The sequence below is a fragment of the Bubalus bubalis genome, chromosome X (assembly GCF_019923935.1).
Source record: "Bubalus bubalis isolate 160015118507 breed Murrah chromosome X, NDDB_SH_1, whole genome shotgun sequence".
NCBI lineage: Eukaryota > Metazoa > Chordata > Mammalia > Artiodactyla > Bovidae > Bubalus > Bubalus bubalis.
The window spans coordinates 132445238-132464450 of record NC_059181.1 but is presented as its reverse complement, the minus strand read 5'-3'; the positions used below and the strand labels follow the sequence as shown (position 1 = coordinate 132464450).

General features: G+C 37.5%; 1 protein-coding gene across 9 annotated transcripts in view; it reads left to right on the top strand.

Moving 5' to 3' along the window:
- TENM1 (teneurin transmembrane protein 1) overlaps positions 1-19213 on the top strand; it is a 918261-nt gene that overhangs the window by 518022 nt on the left and 381026 nt on the right. For all 9 annotated transcript variants that reach the window (XM_044937195.2, XM_044937198.2, XM_006065013.4 and 6 more), the window contains one exon: positions 14315-14553. In XM_044937195.2, the coding sequence (XP_044793130.2) occupies positions 14315-14553 (239 nt within the window). The remainder of the gene's footprint in view (positions 1-14314; positions 14554-19213) is intronic.

The following is a 19213-nucleotide window of genomic DNA, read 5'->3' as shown; positions in this document are numbered from 1 at the left end:
CTTACCTGCTCCCTTTACCCACCCCTCTTCAGACTCTTGCAATTTCTTTTTTCCCCTCCGACCTTCCCCTTTCCTATTCCTTTCTGCTTAAGCTTTCATTGGAGGGTTTAATTTATATAACTCTCCAGTTGATAACATAATTGGGTTTGGAAACCACTGTTATAGATTGAATGTTTGTATTGCCCCCAAATTCACATGTAAAACATAATGCCCAAGGGGTGAAATTATTTATTAATGGGATTAGTGCTCTTATAAAAGAGAACTCAGGATGCTCCCTACCCCCTTCTGCCATGTGAGGACATAGTAAGAAGTTGGCAGTCTGCAACCCAGAAGGGAGCCTTCACAGAATCCTACCATGCTGGTACCCTGATCATGGATGTCCAGCTTCTACAACTGTGAGAAACATATTTCTGTTGTTTATAAGCTACCCAGTCTGTGGGATTTTGTCATAGTAGCCCAAATGGACTAAAACAACCACTAAACTAAATCTATTTAGTGTATCAATGCTGACTAATAGCTAGATAGCCTATAGCAATGGAGGCCAGAGTGACCCCCAAAACAACTAACAAATGATCTCATACTTTTGCATAGATAGCTGCTGCTGCTGCTGCTGCTGCTAACTCGCTTCAGTCGTGTCCGACTCTGTGCGACCCCATAGACAGCAGCCCACCAGGCTCCCCCGTCCCTGGATTCTCCAGGCAAGAACACTGGAGTGGGTTGCCATTTCCTTCTCCAGTGCATGAAAGTGAAAAGTGAAAGTGAAGTCGCTTAGTCATATCCGACTCTTAGCGACCCCATGGACTGCAGCCTACCAGGCTTCTCCATTCATGGGATTTTCCAGGCAAGAGTACTGGAGTCGGGTACCATTGCCTTCTCCACATAGATAGCTACCCATCATCTACTTTTCTATAAAATTTCCTTCCTTATTCTATTCCTTTCTATTCCCCTGCACTCTTCATCCTTCCTATATTCACGCTCTATTCTGTCTTTCCTTTCTTCGTATCTGCACTATTCTTGGGCATTTCTCAGCTCTTCTGATATTGTCCTTTCTAAAAGGCTTAGATAAGGGCACAGGAGCCTGAAAACCAAATGGCACATTTGGGAAACTGTATATGACATAGGAGGGCCAGAGCCTAGGGAGCATGGGAGACAATAGCAGTGGTGAGGCAGAGGGGTCTACAGAGGCCAAATCATGAAGGATCTTATACAAGAAATAGAAGTAATAGAGCTTCATTTCAAAAACAGGAGAAAACACAGGAAATCAGAAACAAAAGTATATCTACAAATTCTCTCACCCAAAGGTAATAACTATTAAGATTTCCTTACATTTCTTTGGCGTTAGATCTCTGCACAATAGGGATTTGAAACTGGAATTGTTGCTTTCTTGTGTGTGGTGGGGGCAGCACATAGTTCTGGTTGTACTGTATATATGTATATGTATGTATACATGAATTCTGGGTTTTGTTTCCCAACATGGAAAATCACTTATTGCCTTAGAAATTATCTGGTTACTGTGAACAGAACTGCTTTAAAAAATCAAATCTAGTAAAAAAGGAGTTTTTGAAAAATTATACAGGAGAGTCTCATAGGGAAAGGACAGTGAGTGCAACAAGGCCTAATGACAGATGGAGGTCTTCTCGTTGTTCTGTTTTTTTCTGGGGTCTCTGTTTCTCCCTGTATGCACACTCCATTCTCAGATTTCATTCTTGATGGGGTGTTTTTGTATCTGTTTCCCTATTCAGTTCAATTCAGTTCAGTTGCTCAGTCATGTCCGACTGTTTGCGACCCCATGAACCGCAGCACGCCAGGCCTCCCTGTCCATCACCAACTCCCGGAGTCCACCCAAACCCATGTCCATTGAACCGGTGATGCCATCCAACCATCTCATCCTCTGTCCTCTCCTTCTCCTCCTGCCCCCAATCTTTCCCAGCATCAGGGCCTTTTCCAATGAGTCAGCTCTTCGCATCAGGTGGCCAAAGTATTGGAGTTTCAGTTTCAACATCAGCCCTTCCAATGAACACCCAGAACTGATCTCCTTTAGGGTGGACTGGTTGGATCTCCTTGCAGTCCAAGGGACTCTCAAGAGTCTTCTCCAACACCACAGTTCAAAAGCATCAATTCTTCAGTGCTCAGCTGTCTTTATAGTCCAACTCTCACGTCCATACATGACCACTGGAAAAACCATAGCCTTGACTAGATGGACCTTTGTTGAAAAGTAATGTCTCTGCTTTTAAATATGCTGTCTAGGTTGGTCATAACTTTCCTTCCAAGGAGTAAGTGTCTTTTAATTTCCTGGCTGCAGTCACCATCTGCAGTGATTTTGGAGCCCAGAAAAATAAAGTCAGCCACTATTTCCCCACTTATTTGCCATGAAGTGATGGGACCAGATGCCATGATCTTCGTTTTCTGAATGTTGAGCTTTAAGCCAACTTTTTCACTCTCCTCTTTCTTTCATCAAGAGGCTCTTTAGTTCTTCACTTTCTGCCATAACGATGGTGTCATCTGCATATCTGAGGTTATTGATTTTTCTCCCAGCAATCTTGATTCCAGCTTGTGCTTCTTCCAGCCCAACGTTTCTCATAATGTACTCTGCATATAAGCTAAATAAACAGGGTGACAATATACAGCCTTCACATACTCCTTTTCCTATTTGGAACCAGTCTGTTGTTCCGCGTCCAGTTCTAACTGTTGCTTCCTGTCCTGCATTAGGTTTCTCAAGAGGCAGGTCAGGTGGTGTAGTATTCCCATCTCTTTCAGAATTTTCCACAGTTTATTGTGATCCACACTGTCAAAGGCTTTGGCATAGTCAATAAAGCAGAAGTAGACGTTTTTCTGGAACTCGCTTGCTTTTTCGATGATCCAGCGGATGTTGGCAATTTGATCTCTGGTTCCTCTGCCTTTTCTAAAACCAGCTTGAACATCTGGAAGTTCACGGTTCACGTATTGCTGAAGCCTGGCTTGGAGAATTTTGAGCATTACTTTACTAGCATGTGAGATGAGTGCAATTGTGCAGTAGTTCAAGCATTCTTTGGCATTGCCTTTGTTTGGGATTGGAATGAAAACGGATCTTTTCCAGTCCTGTGGCCACTGCTGAGTTTTCCAAATTTGCTGGCATATTGAGTGCAGCACTTTCACAGCATCATCTTTCAGGATTTTAAATCCTGTTTCCCTATTATGCTGCAATTCCAGCTCTGACTCAAAATGAGCTTGCATCTTTGCTTTCCTAGCTGACAGGTTTCTAGGTCTAGATTTCTCAAAGAGAAGTCAACACACACATACACAGAGAAAGATGCATGAGGGAGAGAACATACGATTATCTCTGAGATTGGATGTCCAATTCTGGTCCAATGAACTGTGACTGCGAGAAGAGAGGAGTGAGTTTGGGAAGGTCATGGACAGACATGCTCTGGCCAGGGCTGTGCAGAGAGACAAAGGTCTCATATCTAATATGCTTATGTGGTTAAAAATTCTTAATGTTTTTATGACTTCATAATATTCCATGGAGCGAATGGACTAGAATCCTCGCATATTTGAATCTTCTCTCTTTTAGTCAGTGGATGAAGGAGATTGAGAATCATGGGTTGGAAGTTTTCTGGCTGAAGACTGAAAGTGTCAAACACCACTTTTTGTCACCCTTCACATTTCATTATCTAGAACTCAGTCACATGACCACATCTAATGCAAACTGTGACTGGGAAATGTAGTCTGTCTGTGTGCCCAAGAGAAAAGGAGAATATGGACGTTTATCAGGAGAAGAAAGTTTCTGCCTTAGGCCACATCTTTGATTTTGAGGCTAATATTTCAGAGGACAGCTGTGCCCTTTGCCAGTTTGTCTCTTAGAGAAACGTTATGCTGAATAGGCTAGAGTACTGATTTGAGTGGCATTCCTTTTGTTATCTTATGACATTATAAAAAACATTATTGCCTTTATTATACATGTATGAGTAAGACTTTCAGAGAAATGAAAGCTAATGAAAGCAAATGTTGATCAACATCCTTTAAAAGTTGCACTCGAATGATCATCTAGATTTTTAACCTGAAGAGCTTAGTGGTAAACTCTTAGGCTCTGTCCTTATTATACTCCTTTGTATTTAGTTTGAAACACTTTTTCTTTAAAATAAAATGTTCTTGCTAATACAGATTACAATTCAATAAAAAGAAATGATACAGAAAAGTATACCATGTCAACTGGCTCATAAAATAAAAGAGTATAATACATATCTGAGGAAAATGAATATTAATAAAAAGGTAATTAAGGTATATAACACTCTGCCCACTACCTACTCCCCTAAAAAGAAAAATAAATAAGTAAGCCAACTAACTAGTGAAGACCAATTCTATAAAATCAGCAGGTTGCTCTGGTGAGTAAAATTGGGAATGGACTTTCAGCATTTGCAAAGGGAAATATAACTGAATTTCTTTACAAAATGAATGAATTTCTCTTAACTCCTAGTAAACTTGAGATCTGGTTTAATTTTAAATGTGTGCTTATAAATTTTGCCTAGTTCCCATGTTTGTTCCCATTTTAAAATGGTCCCTGGTGGGAAACGAAGTCTTGAAAACTGTGGGATGGTATCTTGTTATGCCTTCATGGAGAAGATGTATAAAATCATAAGAGGATTGAAAGTCTTACCTATCAGTAGCTTTCCAAACTGTTTCTAATTCGAAAGGATTACAGCTGCCACATCTTGGAACGTAAATTACCTTTAAAGATAAAGAGAATGAAAAATGGTAATTTTACTAATCTAAGTAAATAATTTTTGTATGCTGGCCATAGCCTTTTAATACAGGAACATTTACATTAATAGAAAATTCTAATGTGATATTTACCCTTCAAGGGGTGTAGAGTTTCTTAATATCAATTTTTAAATTAAAATTACATCTACAGAGCATGAATTTAACTTAGAGGAAGAGAATGATAGGATGACTTGGAAGGGCATTATTATAAAGTGGAGCATAATTGTTTATTTTCATTTATTTTGGAGACTACTAAAGCATCTTGGTCAAACATTAGAGAATATGTAGTATTTTCTTTCTCTAACATTATATATATATATGTATACACACACACACACATATATATATACATGTACGCCAGCCCTACTAACTCTAGCATATCTCTAGATGTCCTTTTATAGACATGTTTAGTTTCTATACAGAAGTCTGTTACACTGTTGAATTAAAAATATTCTGATGTATTCTAAACAGGGAGACATGACAATTAGTTCACTTTCATAAGTATGTATTGTCCTAATATTATGTCAATTCTGTAATTAAAAGAGTCAAAATAAATATTCCTATAAAAACACATTCAGTGGAATAATAAGCTCATATATATTCATTTTGAAAAGAGAAATGCCACATGATCATGTGATTAGGAAGATTTTGTTACCTTAATTATTAGCATATCCTAAAGGATATCAGTCCTGGGTGTTCATTGGAAGGACTGATGTTTAAGCTGAAACTCCAGTACTTTGGCTGCCTGATACAAAGAGCTGACTCATTTGGAAAGACTCTGATGCTGGGAGGGATTGGGGGCAGGAGGAGAAGGGGACGACAGAGGATGAGATGGCTGGATGGCATCACTGACTCGATGGACATGAGTCTGAGTGAACTCCGGGAGTTGGTGATGGACAGGGAGGCCTGGTGTGCTGTGGTTCATGGGGTCGCAAATAGTCGGACACAACTGGGCAACTGAACTGAACTGAATGATTAGCATTAGGAATGAAATCAGGGATGTCATATTAGTATGTGCATAGTGGTTAAGTAGATGGATTTCATTGTTCATGCATAGAGTTTAAAGTATTTGAGATAATTCCCTGGTAGTCCAGTGGTTAGGCCTCCATGCTTCCACTGCCCCAGGTGCCCGGGTTGGATCCCTGGTCAAAGAACTAAGATCTCACGTATAGCCAAAAAGAAATGTATTTGTTGAGCACCACTTGTTTGTTAGGCATGATTCTATGTAGATTGTATTCCAGTAATCAAAAAAACTGAAGTAGATTCCCAATTCTATCATTTACCAGTTGCATGACTTTGGAAATTTACTTAAACTTAGCAGCTGAAACTCAGCCTCCTCAACTATGACATGTGGATAATATAGAAGGGGGAAAAGTGGAAACAGTGACAGACTTTATTTTCTTGGGCTCCAAAATCACTGTGGACAGTGACTGCAGCCATGAAATTAAAAGACACTTGCTCCTTGGAAGGAAAGATATGACAAACCTAGATAATGTATTAAAAAGCAGAGACATCACTTTGCTGGCGAAGGTCAGTATAATCAAAGCTATAGTTTTTCCAGTGATAAGCTTTCATTTTATTTTCACATTCTAAAAGAAACAAACAAGTCAAAGAAATAGTTGAGTCACATCTCATCTCAGTTTGAGACATTTGAGTAAGGAAAGACTTGTTAATAAAAATACAAATAATTAGAAATAATTGCTGTGAATGATAATTGTCCTTTCACATTCAGGAATGCAAGAGATTCTTTTCTCACAAGTGAAACAGTTATTTTAGAGTCCCCAGGCCTCATTCATTCTGTACAGGGAATCAAGAGCCTTTTAGAAGAAGCAAAAACATCTTTCAAATCAATATTTATTCAATGAGTACCTTTGAAGTATGAGACAGGAATGTAAAAATTAATACTTGGTCTCTGCCCTTAGCGAATATACAGTCCAGAGGCAACTGATGAGGTAGGGCAGATATTACTTCTGATTAAGAGGCAAGAGAAAATAATAGCCACCAAAAAAAAAAAAAAAAAAAGATTTCTAAAGATCTCTGCCATTAGCAACAAGCTACCTCACTTGGAAAATCACAAGAATGCTAATCTAGATCATAGAATATTACCATTTAAGAATAGATTATAGGACTTCCCTGGTGGTATGGTAGATAAGAATCCATCTGGCAACACAGGGGAAATTGTTCAGTTCCTGGTCCAGGAGGATTCCATATGCCATGGGGCAACGAAGGCCATGTGACACAACTGTTGAGCTTGTGTTCTGCAACTACTGAAGCCCATGGGCCTGGAGTCCATGCTCTACTGAAAGAGAAGTCATTGCAATCAGAAGCTCTTGCACCACAATGAAGATGAATCAATCAATAAATAAGTAAAATAATAAACCAGTCATCTCAAATTAAAAAAAATAGATTATAGAACTAAGGCTTAAACTTATAAAAATTAAGGTTTAGATATTGGGTTGGCCAATATCTAAAGTTTGTTTGTTAAAATGCAAACAAACTTTTTGGCCAACCCAATAGATGCGTGCATGCATGCTAAGTCACTTCAGTCATGTCCTACTCTTTGCAACCCTATGGACTGTAGCCTGCCAGGCTCCTCTGTCCATGGGGTTCTCCAGGCAAGAATACTGGAGTGAGTTGCCATGCCCTCCTCCAGGGGATCTTCCTGACCTAGGGATTGAACCTGCCTTTCCTGTGATTCCTGCATTGTAGGTGGATTCTTTACCACTGAGCCACCAGGAAAGCCCAATCCATAGATATCCTGACACTATTTAAAAAAAAAAAAAAAAAAACTCTTAAAAACTATGAACAACATGGAGAGACTACAGACTTCTTTATCAACACTTGCATATAAGGTTTGAATGGGACATATGGACAGGGTGGCCTAAAATTTGAAAGAACGGACCCTAGAACAAATAAATTGAAATCTACTTTTATGTAGCTGTTAATAAAAAAAAAATTGTTACCCTAAGAGGTTGTCCAAGCTAATAATACCATTTAGGCTCAAACAGAGTTTGGATCTATTTATCCTAAAAAGGAGTATCAAGAATAGGCTATTATGTAAAACTAGAGATGTTGAGGTTGGTATCTTGCCAGTAATCACACTTTGCCACAAAACAACATGAAATATTCTTGTCAGAGAAGAAAATGGGGCTGACCCAGCATGTCATTTTCTTTTATTTTCTCATGTTTTTGGAGGCATAAGAATAAATATCTGAGAATACACATTTCTCCAAATAGGATATGAAGAACAGCCAACAAGCACATGAAAAGACACTCAACATCACCAGTCATCAAAGAAATACAAATCAATACCATGATGAAGTGTCACCTCATACCCATTAGGATGGCTGTCATCAAAAAGACAAGAAATAACAAGTGTTAGCAAGGATGTGGAGAAATGGAACTCTGCACTGTTGGTGGGAATGTAAAATGATACAACTACTATGAAGAACAGTATGGAGATTTCCTGTAAAAATAAAAATAGAGCTGGCACATGATCCAGCAATCTCAATTTGGGATATATATTCAAAAGAATAGAAAGCAGGATCTCAGAGATATTTGCATGCCCATGTTCATAGCAGCATTATTCACAGTAACCAACAGGTGGAAGCAACCCAAGTGTTCATCAATGGATGAATGGCCAAACAAATAGCAGTATATACATGCAATTAGTCAGCCTTGAAGAGGAAGGAGATCCAGTCACATAGTTAAAGTTAGAGAACATCATGTTAAGTGAAATGTCACAAAAAGACAAATATTTTATGATTCTACTTACATGAGGTATATAAAATAGTCAAATTTGAGGAAAAAAATTAGAATGGTGGTTACCAGAGGCTGAGGAGATTGGGGAAAGAGGAGTTGTTTAATGGGTTTAGAGTTTCACATGTGCAAGATGCAGTAGTTTTGGAGATCTGTTTCACCATAATGGGAATATACTTAATACTACTGAACTATACACTCTAAAATGGTATAGGGTAGTAAATTTTGTATTTTGTGTTTTTGTATCACAATAAAAAATGCATTTTATAATTTTTAAAAAGAGTAAGTATCTAAATTCCACTACCATATCTGAATGTGATTTGGCCCTAATAACTTGACTCAAGACCTTTTCATTGCAGTCTTCCTCTTTATTATTTTTTTAAAAATCAACCTCAGCTTTTAACTGGCAGTAAGTTAAATTCCTTCTTCTGGGTAAAAAAATGAGTCTAATGCTTGTAACTAAGTGAATGCAGGTTTGGAAACGCATCTCCTAAGTATGTTTACAAGATGTAAAAGGGGAAATTCACTGGTTATTTATGCATCTGTTATTAGAAAGCTGTAGATTTCTGTTTATTTCCTATAGAATTTCAAGTGCCACATTAAATCACATCATTTAGTGCTAACAGATACCCTCAGAATTATGTTGTATGTAGGGTTTAAAAAGAGATAGTACATTTTCCCCCTTTAAAATCCTTACAGGAGCATTTATTATATTCCCATTTACCACCACTGAGTCTCATCAGTCTTAAAGGTATTTTTTTCAATTTCCTTATATGCCCATTTCCTTTTGGCAATATCTTGCTTTTCCTTTTTAAATTTGAAGTTGAATATTAAAACAGATGCAAAGGAGAGTACTACTTACACATAAACTCTTGAACTGCATTTTTATCATTTCCTCTGTGGAAAAAACCCAATTGTATGAAATTGATAGCAACATTTTAGTATATCCTCAGGTCCCCTGGGAAAAGCAATGTGCTTAGACAGATGATCTGATTTTATGAGCACATAGCTGAAGTCTAGCACTGTGCATTTGTCTTTATGCTCTTACTTTTTTCAGGGACTATGAAAACACATTAGGCAGTAGTTTTGCTTTCCAACAATGGACTGCAAAGCCTTTGACAATACATAGCATTTGCATTGCTGTTTTTCATGATGCACATCAAAGTATAGATCACTTTCAGCAGAGACTCTTAATCTCAGCTTGTTAATAAGAAAACAGGAACCTTAGTACCAGAACTCATTTTATTATCTACCCTCACCAAGGACTGTGATTTGGATTCCACTCAAATATGAATTAGTTTAAATGTTGCTCTGCTGCAACTGTTGGATTTATTCATTATGCTGTAATATTTTACTTATGAAACTGCATTTGGCAATCCTTTGGTATATATCAAGATGAAATTACAGTGCTCAGGAATATTGATTATTGCTTGTAATTGCCATCATAATAGCCAACAATTCTCTGTCTTTCTTTGTCTTTCTTCTACCTCTTAATGATATACCAAACCAAATCAATATCCAACATATGGGGCCACTTATGTTGTCTCAAAAATTCAATTGTTCTTCATAAATATGCAGAGGATTGAAGATTTTATCTCCAAACATTGAATTGAAAAGCCCCATACTGCTAGATTTCTCTTCTATTCCATAGGAGCTTATTCGAGTGTTGCTGTATATGATCAGTTATATGCAAGTGATGTTTTATCACCTCCAGAGTAACTACTAAGTTGTGATAGGGAGATGGGGAGGCTTCTCCACTCTGCTGTTTACAAAGTGCTATACTTCTCCCTCACTAGTATATTAGATGGTCACAGAAAACATAGGCTGGGCGAGATAAGACATCAAAGAAGAAATCTACCTCCTTATGACATGAAGGTGATTATTTCAGGGACTAATAAGGAAGTACAATCAAATGAAAGAAACCTAATGCTATGAGTCACTTTTTCAATAAAATGTATTTAATCTTATTTCTGCTACATACTGTTTTTCCATTCTAGGGATACATTCAGTGCTTTTAAAAGCAGCAATAATTCCTTTACAGTCCTGATGACCGAACACTAGCTTCTCTCTAATGGTCCCCCATTCATTCAAAACAATTAAGATGGTCTTTAAAACTTACTGTGAGAACATGTGACCTACAGAAAAAAATAGATATGTATTATGTAGTACTGTTTGAACAGATTATGTTTGGTTAGCTTGGGTCAGTTAATCCAAATTAGAACTCTGTGGTGATTCCGTGAAGACTGGTTGGCAGGTAGCACAGGGCAATGGAAATATACTATTTTACAAGTCCCCAATTCTAAGTACATTCATGCCATTAGCTGCTGATGTTTCTTTTAAGTAATCCACTTTTATTCTTTGGGCCTCCATTTATATCTGCAGAATGAGCATGTTGAGCTGCTAGATGATTTCTGAGATCCTTTCTAACTGATTTTATAGCCATGATTCTTATGTTTTTCCCTCGGGTACCAAAGGCAACAGGGTAAAAGTGTGGCTCAATTCAGTATCATCCACATGACCAAATGAACACAGAGCATGCTTCTTCTGTGATGTACAAGGCCTGGGTTCAAATTTTCTTGTGTCCACTAACTGCAGAACCCTGGTGTGGTGTGCTGTAATGTCGTAGTTAGGATCAGTGGCTCTAGAGCCAGACTGCTTGGGCTTGAAAGTCCGCTTTACCAGTTACTAGGTGTTGGACTGTGGACAAATTACTTAACCTCTCTGTGTGTTGGTTTTCTCATCTGTAAATGTAAATGCTTACTGTAATGGGGTTGTTGTGAAGCTTAAATTATATAATGCTTTATGAATTAATTAGAATAATGTCTGGCACAAATAAGCACTTAATGTTACCTCATTATGATAAGACCCTTATCATCATATCATTTTGCTGTTATCATACCACTTTGCTCCTATTAAACCTCTTTTGGTCTCTGTTTCATCATCTGTAAGATTACAATAATAATATCAACCCCACAGACATATTAGGATCAAAATATTGCATATAAAGTACCTAATTTGGTACCTGACGTTGCTAGGCACTCAATAAATCATGCACTAAATAGAACCAACTGTGCATGTGGTTGGTGTTAGTCACTGCGTTCTTTCCACCCATCCCACTCCCTATCTTTTCCATACTAGTTACAAGAAAAAATATAAGCTCAAGGCAGAAAATTTTAAAGAAGCCTACTATCCAAAGGTAACACAAATTATTATTTTTCCATGAGCATATCTTTTATTTTAAAAATTGTATTGCCCACATTGTTTTGAAACCTACATGATTTTACTTGATGATCTGTAAACACTTTTTCTAGTGGATATTCTTTTACAATTAAATTTGTAATGGTTGTATAGTATTCTCTGTATTTATAAAATAATATTAATGAACATCCGAGTGTTTATCTTGTGCTGTTATAAATAACACTGCAATATACATTGTCATACACATCATTTCCTAAGGAGAAATTCCTGTAGGCATAATTTTTGGACAAAGAATATGCATCTTTTAAGCCTTTTGTTATAGAAAGCCAATTATCTTCCAGAAAGTCTTGTGAATCTCCACTCCCCTCAGCAATCCTACCCTTTAAATACCATTTATCCTCATAAACTAGAGCAAAACTCTAATGTGGACAGTTTCATTAACTGACATGTGGACAGTTATTTTTTCATTTAAACATACGTGCTTTCATTCTTTAAAAATGGAAGCTAGAAATCAGTTTTCAAATATTCCTAATGATGAGCATATGTGACATGTACAAGGTGATGTTGTCTCTTTGTTCAGTGGAAGGGTCTTGTGATGTATTACATTAACACGTGGCAACAGAATGTTTTCTATTTAGCAGTGTGTTTTACTGCCCTAGGCCAAACAGTAGAGTAGTAGATTGAGGACTTTGGAGCTGGAATGGCCAGGGATCCTATTATGGCTTTGTTATTCTTTTACTAGGTGGATTTACGCAAGTTACTTAACCTCTTTAGGCCTCCATTTCTTTAAATACACCATGAAGATAATAATATAGCCTATTCCATATGAGTGAATATTAACTGAGAGAATGAGTGTTTAACATAATGCATGGTACTTAGCACTTGATGAGGGTAAAGTATTACACAAAATCATTTTCATGCCAACTGCTTCCATGTGAATGTATCACTACTGTTTATGAAATATCCATATTACAATAGTCATGAGCTGTCAATAAACATCCTTTAGTAAATCAAACATGACAGCAGTATGAAGTTCTGGGACAGGTAAAATTAATGCAGGGTAGGAAAAAAAATGCAAACTAGCAGTTGCCTCTGGGGATTAGAGATAGAGATTTACTTAGAAAGACAGGACACTTCCTGGGGTGACGGAAATGTTCTGTATCTTCACAGGGCTTTGGGTTGCACAGGTGATTGCATTTGTTAGGTCACAGAAAAGGTACACTGCAAATTTGTGCGTTTAATTGTGTATAGTTTTTAAATTGAAATATATTTACTTATAACAGTGTATAAGTTTGTGTATACCATATTGAATTGATACATTTTTATATTGCAATACCATTGTCATCTGTAGTATTAGCTAACATCTCTATCACATAATTATTCTTACTTTTGTATTGGGAATAATTAAGATCTACCACCTTAGCATCTTTGATTTTTTTTTTACATTATTATTGTCTATAACAATACTGTGCATTAGATCTCCAAGACTTGTTTCTCTGCTAGTTGCAAGTTTGTAGCCTTAAACATCCCCCTATCCCCACTTATCAGCCCTTGGTAACCAATACTGTGCTCTTTGTTTTTACCAGTTCATGTACAGACCTCAAGGATCTTGTGCTGTGAGATAAATCAGAGAAAGAAATACTGTAGGATATCACTCATATGTGGAATCTAAAAAACTCAAAACTCATTGTGTATAAATTTTACATTAAAAATCTGTAAGAACTTATTGAACTCTAGATAATAATATAAAATTTAAAAGATGTCAAGAGAAGTGTACTGATGTATGCAGCTTATTTTGAAATGCTTACAAATGAAATAAAAAATGAGATGTTTTTAAAAAAGATGGATTAAGACAGGAATGGTGAGATGGATAAAAATGTGATAAAGTGAATATAATCATATGTTAAGTATAGAATCTAGTTCACAAGTATATGTGTGGTTTTGTTTTTTTATTTTTAAAAATATTTATTTGATAATCGCCTTTTAAAATTTAAATCTAGTATTTTTAAGACCAGTGCTGCTCAACTGGAGATACACATTAAACTTACCTAGGATGTTTTATTAAAATATACTTGCTTAGGACCTAGTCCAGATTTACTGAATTTCTTCACTTGATATTCTCTGGAGTAGATGTATGTTTGTTATAAAAATTCTTTGCTTTAGCTGTATGTTTGGCAAGTTTTATAATAAAATATTAGGTGAAAATGTGTCTGTGAAAGCTAGTCTCTAAATACTGGCCTCTGGGCCATTCATATTATCAAAATGCCTGATGATACTTCTCCTCCTGTTCTTGCGTATTATATTCAGTATAAATATATACTGGGAGCAGTATAGTGAATGCCACCAAATGTGGAAGGGTAATGCTCAGAGATTGAGAACCTCATTAGTCAAAAATTCAGGAACAGAAGATCTCTTTCTTCCTCTTAAAAATCTAAAATAGGAAGACAAAAAGAAGACCACCATGGGCATTGTGGAGTTAAGTGTTAGGTATATGAAAATTTTGTTGAGTTCTTCCGAGTTCCCTTTTGCTTTATTGTAGCATGATTGTTTAATGGGGTTTATGTTTCTGTAGCAAGTGGCTTTGGTTTTGATCGCCCAAATTTTTGTTTCTTTTCTGCAGGCATTTCCTGTTCAAGCACGGATCTGGTTCCTCGGCCATCTTTAGCGCAGCCAGTCAGAACTACCCACTGACCTCCAATACTGTGTACTCGCCTCCCCCCAGGCCACTTCCTCGAAGCACCTTTTCCAGACCTGCCTTTACCTTCAACAAACCCTACAGGTGCTGCAATTGGAAGTGCACGGCCTTGAGTGCCACTGCGATCACAGTGACTCTGGCCTTGTTACTAGCCTATGTCATTGGTAAGCCCTTTTTGCCACGCTTCACTTTCCTTCTCCATCAAAATCTGGTTTTGCTGGTGCTGGAGTTGGGAGTGAGGGGTTTCTTTCTATACGCTCTGACCTACAAATTTGAACTAAGGCTTAGTATTACAAATCACAAATAGATTTCTAATTAGGTTTTTTTGGTACTTCCTAACCTTAAATACTGCTGAGGAGGGTAAGAACTGCTCTTTGAGAAGAAATATTTATACTACTAGCACAGTCTTATTGATTGCAATTACTGTAGTTAACCATTTTCCCTTCAATTAGAAGGTTGTTATGGTTTTCTCATTAGAAGTCATAAGTACCAATCTACAGTAGCTTCTTAAATTATAGTTAAAAAATAATACTGCTACTGAATTTTCAGGTAGCAATTTCATTAAAGTAGTAGTTATTTGGAAGCTATTGGAAAACCTAGGGCATAATTTCTTTCCAAGGATGTGGAATTTTATACTGGGACTAAAAAAAGGTCTTCTTATTTTCACTCGGTAAATGGCGGCAAAATTGTGTGGTTACTATGTTTGCAATGATAAAGGAGAAAATAGTAGTGAGGCACACTTTCTACTTTTAAGAAAAATATTCTTCTCCTTGAGGCATCTTGATTAAAGTCACCCTTGGGGTGTGTGTGTGTGTGTGTGTGTGTGCGTGCGCGCGCTCACATGCTCAGTGACTAAGTCGTGTCTGACTCTTTGCAACTCCATGGACTGAAGCCCGCCAGGCTCCTCTGTCCCTGGGATTTCCCCAGGAAAGAATACTAGAGTGGGTTGCCATTTTCTTCTCCAGGGGGTCTTCCCAAATTAGGGTTCGAACCCGTGTCTCCTGCATTGCAGGCATATTTATCACTGAGCCACCTGAGAAGCCCCCAAGTCACCCTTTCTCAATAGCAAGTCATATTGATTTTTCTGGATGACATTTTAATTTGACTGAACATTAATTTCCTTGTTTGAGTGCTTTTGTGGTCTAAAATGTAAATTAACTTAAGAAATATGTATTTTGTGGAAGCAGTATTCCTAGAAGACTAACATATGATGGTAGAAAAAAATTTCTTTCTAAGTATGTCACTCATATCTTCCTTTCAAGTTTAGCCTGATTTCCTAATTGAAGAGGAATTATCCACAAAGATATGTTGAATATGGTTCTGAGAGATAGATTAAAAAAGGAATTTAGAGTTTCTTCTAATTATAAAAAAGTAAGTTTTGTTGAGTCTGATTTATTAAAAATGTGAACAATAAGAAAGTTCTCATGACCAGTTTTTATGAGTCATAGAACAAAGGATAGTAAGTAAGCAAATATATTTTGTAGGGGAGTCACTGATAATGTCAGCAATATAAGATCACAGCCTATATTGATGTTCATGATTATCTCTTTTCTATTTTCATTGTACAATCTGAATATATTGAACAATGCTTCTATTAGATGTGGATAATATTAACCTATAAGATCAAAAATACGTCCTTTATCTCAGACAATTTAGGACAACTCAGTATGAACATTTATTTAGATTGTAATAACGTTTAATGAGGAATGATGTGGAAGGAATGGAGGTCTGAGATGAGAAAGTACTATAATATAAACAGGACTTTAATATGGTATCAATCAAATCAAGAAATAATTTGAAAAGTTTAAATACATTAGAGGCCCTTTAAAATGTCCTTGTTCAATTATGAGACCAATTTTTATCTTATAGGTTATCTTCTTTTAGCTTTTACTGTACAAAGAGATGATATTTTAGACATAAGACTTTACATTTGGAATAAACAAATCCAAGTTCTTTATTAATAGATTTATACTCTGTCCAAACCTATGTTTCCATTTAAATTTTTTACATGCCCTCTTATATAAAAATTGTATTATACACTCTGAGCCTTGTTTAATTAGATTATATAGTCATTTCAGATGTGAAAATAAAATGTTTCAGTTATTTCAAGGACTGCCATTTTAATAGGGTAAACAGTGGCATATATTAATATATTTAATATGACAACAAGGCAATACAGTACAATGGTCATGAACAAGGATTTTCAGACCTCTGCCACTTCTTACGCACATTATCTTTGGCAAATTATTTACCCTTTTAAGGCCTCCATTTTCTCATCTGTAAAATTGTCCTAAAACACTACCTGTAACATAGGGTTGTCACCTAATTAAAGGAGTTAATATATCTAAAGAACTTGGAAGACTGCCTAAAACATATAGTGAAGTGAAAGTTGCTCTGTCGTGTCCAACTCTGCAACCCCATTGACTATACAGTCCATGGAATTCTCCAGGCCAGAATACTGGAGCGGAAAGCCTTTCCCCTCTCTAGGGGATCTTTCCAACCCAGGGATCAAACCCAAGTCTCCTGCATTGCAGGCAGACTCTTTACTAGGTGAGCCATATAAGTATATCATAAATGTTAAATATTATTATCGCTGTTGTTACCATTCAGTTCAGTTCAGTCGCTCAGTCGTGTCTGACTCTTTGCGACCCCATGAATCGCAGCACACCAGGCCTCCCTGTCCATCACCAACTCCCGGAGTTCACCCAAACTCATGTGCATCGAGTCGGTGATGCCATCCAGCCATCTCATCCTCTGTCATCCCCTTCTCCTCCTGCCCTCAATCCCTCCCAGCATCAGGATCTTTTCCAATGAGTCAATTCTTTGCATGAAGTGGCCGAAGTATTGGAGTTTCAGCCTCAGCATCAGTCCTTCCAATGAATACCCAAGACTGATCTCCTTTAGGATGGCCTGGTTGGATCTCCTTGCAGTCCAAGGGACTCTCAAGAATCTTTTCTAACACCACAGTTCAAAAGCATCATCTTTATACTTACTACTCACTGTTAACATTCACTGTTTCTCAGAGTTAACTGTTTTATTCATGGCTGTATCCTAGCTCCACAAACACTGCCTGGCACATAGCAACCCTGTGCATAAAAGTTACTGGAAAAAAAAATTACACTAAGCACTCTACTTGTATTAGCTTATTGCATCCTCACAACAGTCATTAAGGATAGTTATCAGATTAAATCTATTTTATAAATGAGACAACTGAGGCATAGCCAATGTAAGAGATCACATATAGGTCGCACGGAAATTAAGAGGTCACATCACTAAGAAGGAGATATCCTGAGCTTTAAGCCAGAGCAGACTGACTCTAGAGGACAAGCATTTGAGTGCCAGGCCTTGCTGCTCTCCTAGCACTGCAATAAACTTCGCAGCTCACTTACTTCTTGGGCTTCCCTGATGACTCAGACAGTAAAGAATCAGCCTGCAATGCAGGAGACCCAGGTTCGATCCCTAGATCAGGAAGGTCCCCTAGAGAAGGGAATGGCAACCAGCTCCAGTATTCTTGCCTGGAGACTTCCATGGACAGAGGAGTTTGGCAGGCTATAGCCCATGGGGTCACAAAGAGTTGGACACAAGTGAACTAACACCCAAAAAAGATGTCCTTTTCATTATAGGGGACTGGAATGCAAAAGTAGGAAGTCAAGAAACACCTGGAGTAACAGGCAAACTTGGCCTTGGAGTACAGAATGAAGCAGGGCAAAGGCTAATAGAGTTTTGCTAAGAGAATGCACTGGTCATAGCAAACACCCTCTTCCAACAACACAAGAGAAGACTCTACACATGGACATCACCAGATGGTCAACACCAAAATCAGACTGATTATATTCTTTGCAGCCAAAGATGGAAAAGCTCTATACAGTCAACAAAAACAAGACCAGGAGCTGACTGTGGCTCATATCATGAACTCCTTATTGTCAAATTCAGACTGAAATTGAAGAAAGTAGGGAAAACCACTAGACCATTCAGGTATGACCTAAATCAAATCCCTTATGACCATGCAGTGGAAGTGAGAAATAGATTTAAGGGACTAGATCTGATAGACAGAATGTCTGGTGAACTATGGATGGAGGTTCATGACATTGTACAGGAGACAGGAATAAAGACCATCCCCCAAAAAAAGAAATTCAAAAAAGTAAAATGGCTGTCTGAGGAGGCCTTACAAATAGCTGTGAAAAGAAGGGAAGTGAAAAGCAAAAGAGAAAAGGAAAGATATACCCCTTTGAATGCAGAATTCTAAAGAATAGCAAGAAGAGATAAAAAAGCCTTCCTCAGTGATTAATGCAAAGATATAGAGAAAAACAATAGAATGGGAAAGACTAGAGATCTCTTCAAGAAAATTAGAGATACCAAGCAACATTTCATGCAAAGATGGGCTCAATACAGGACAGAAATGGTATGGACCTAACAGAAGCAGAAGATATTAAGAAGAGGTGGCAAGAATACACAGAAGATTGTACAGAAAAGATCTTCATGACCCAGATAATCACAATGGTGTGATCACTCACCTAAAGCCAGACATCCTGGAAAGTGACATCAAGTGGGCCTTAGAAAGCATCACTACGAACAAAGCTAGTGGAGGTGATAGAATTCCAGTTGAGCTATTTCAAATCCTGAAAGATGATGCCGCAAGTGTGCTGGACTCAGTATGCCAGCAAATTTGGAAAACTCAGCATGGCCACAGGACTGGAAAAGTTCCATTTCATTCCAATCCCAAAGAAAGGCAATGCCAAAGAATGCTCAAACTACCACACAATTGCACTCATCTCACACGCTAGTAAAGTGATGCTTAAAAGTCTCCAAGCCAGGCTTCAGCAA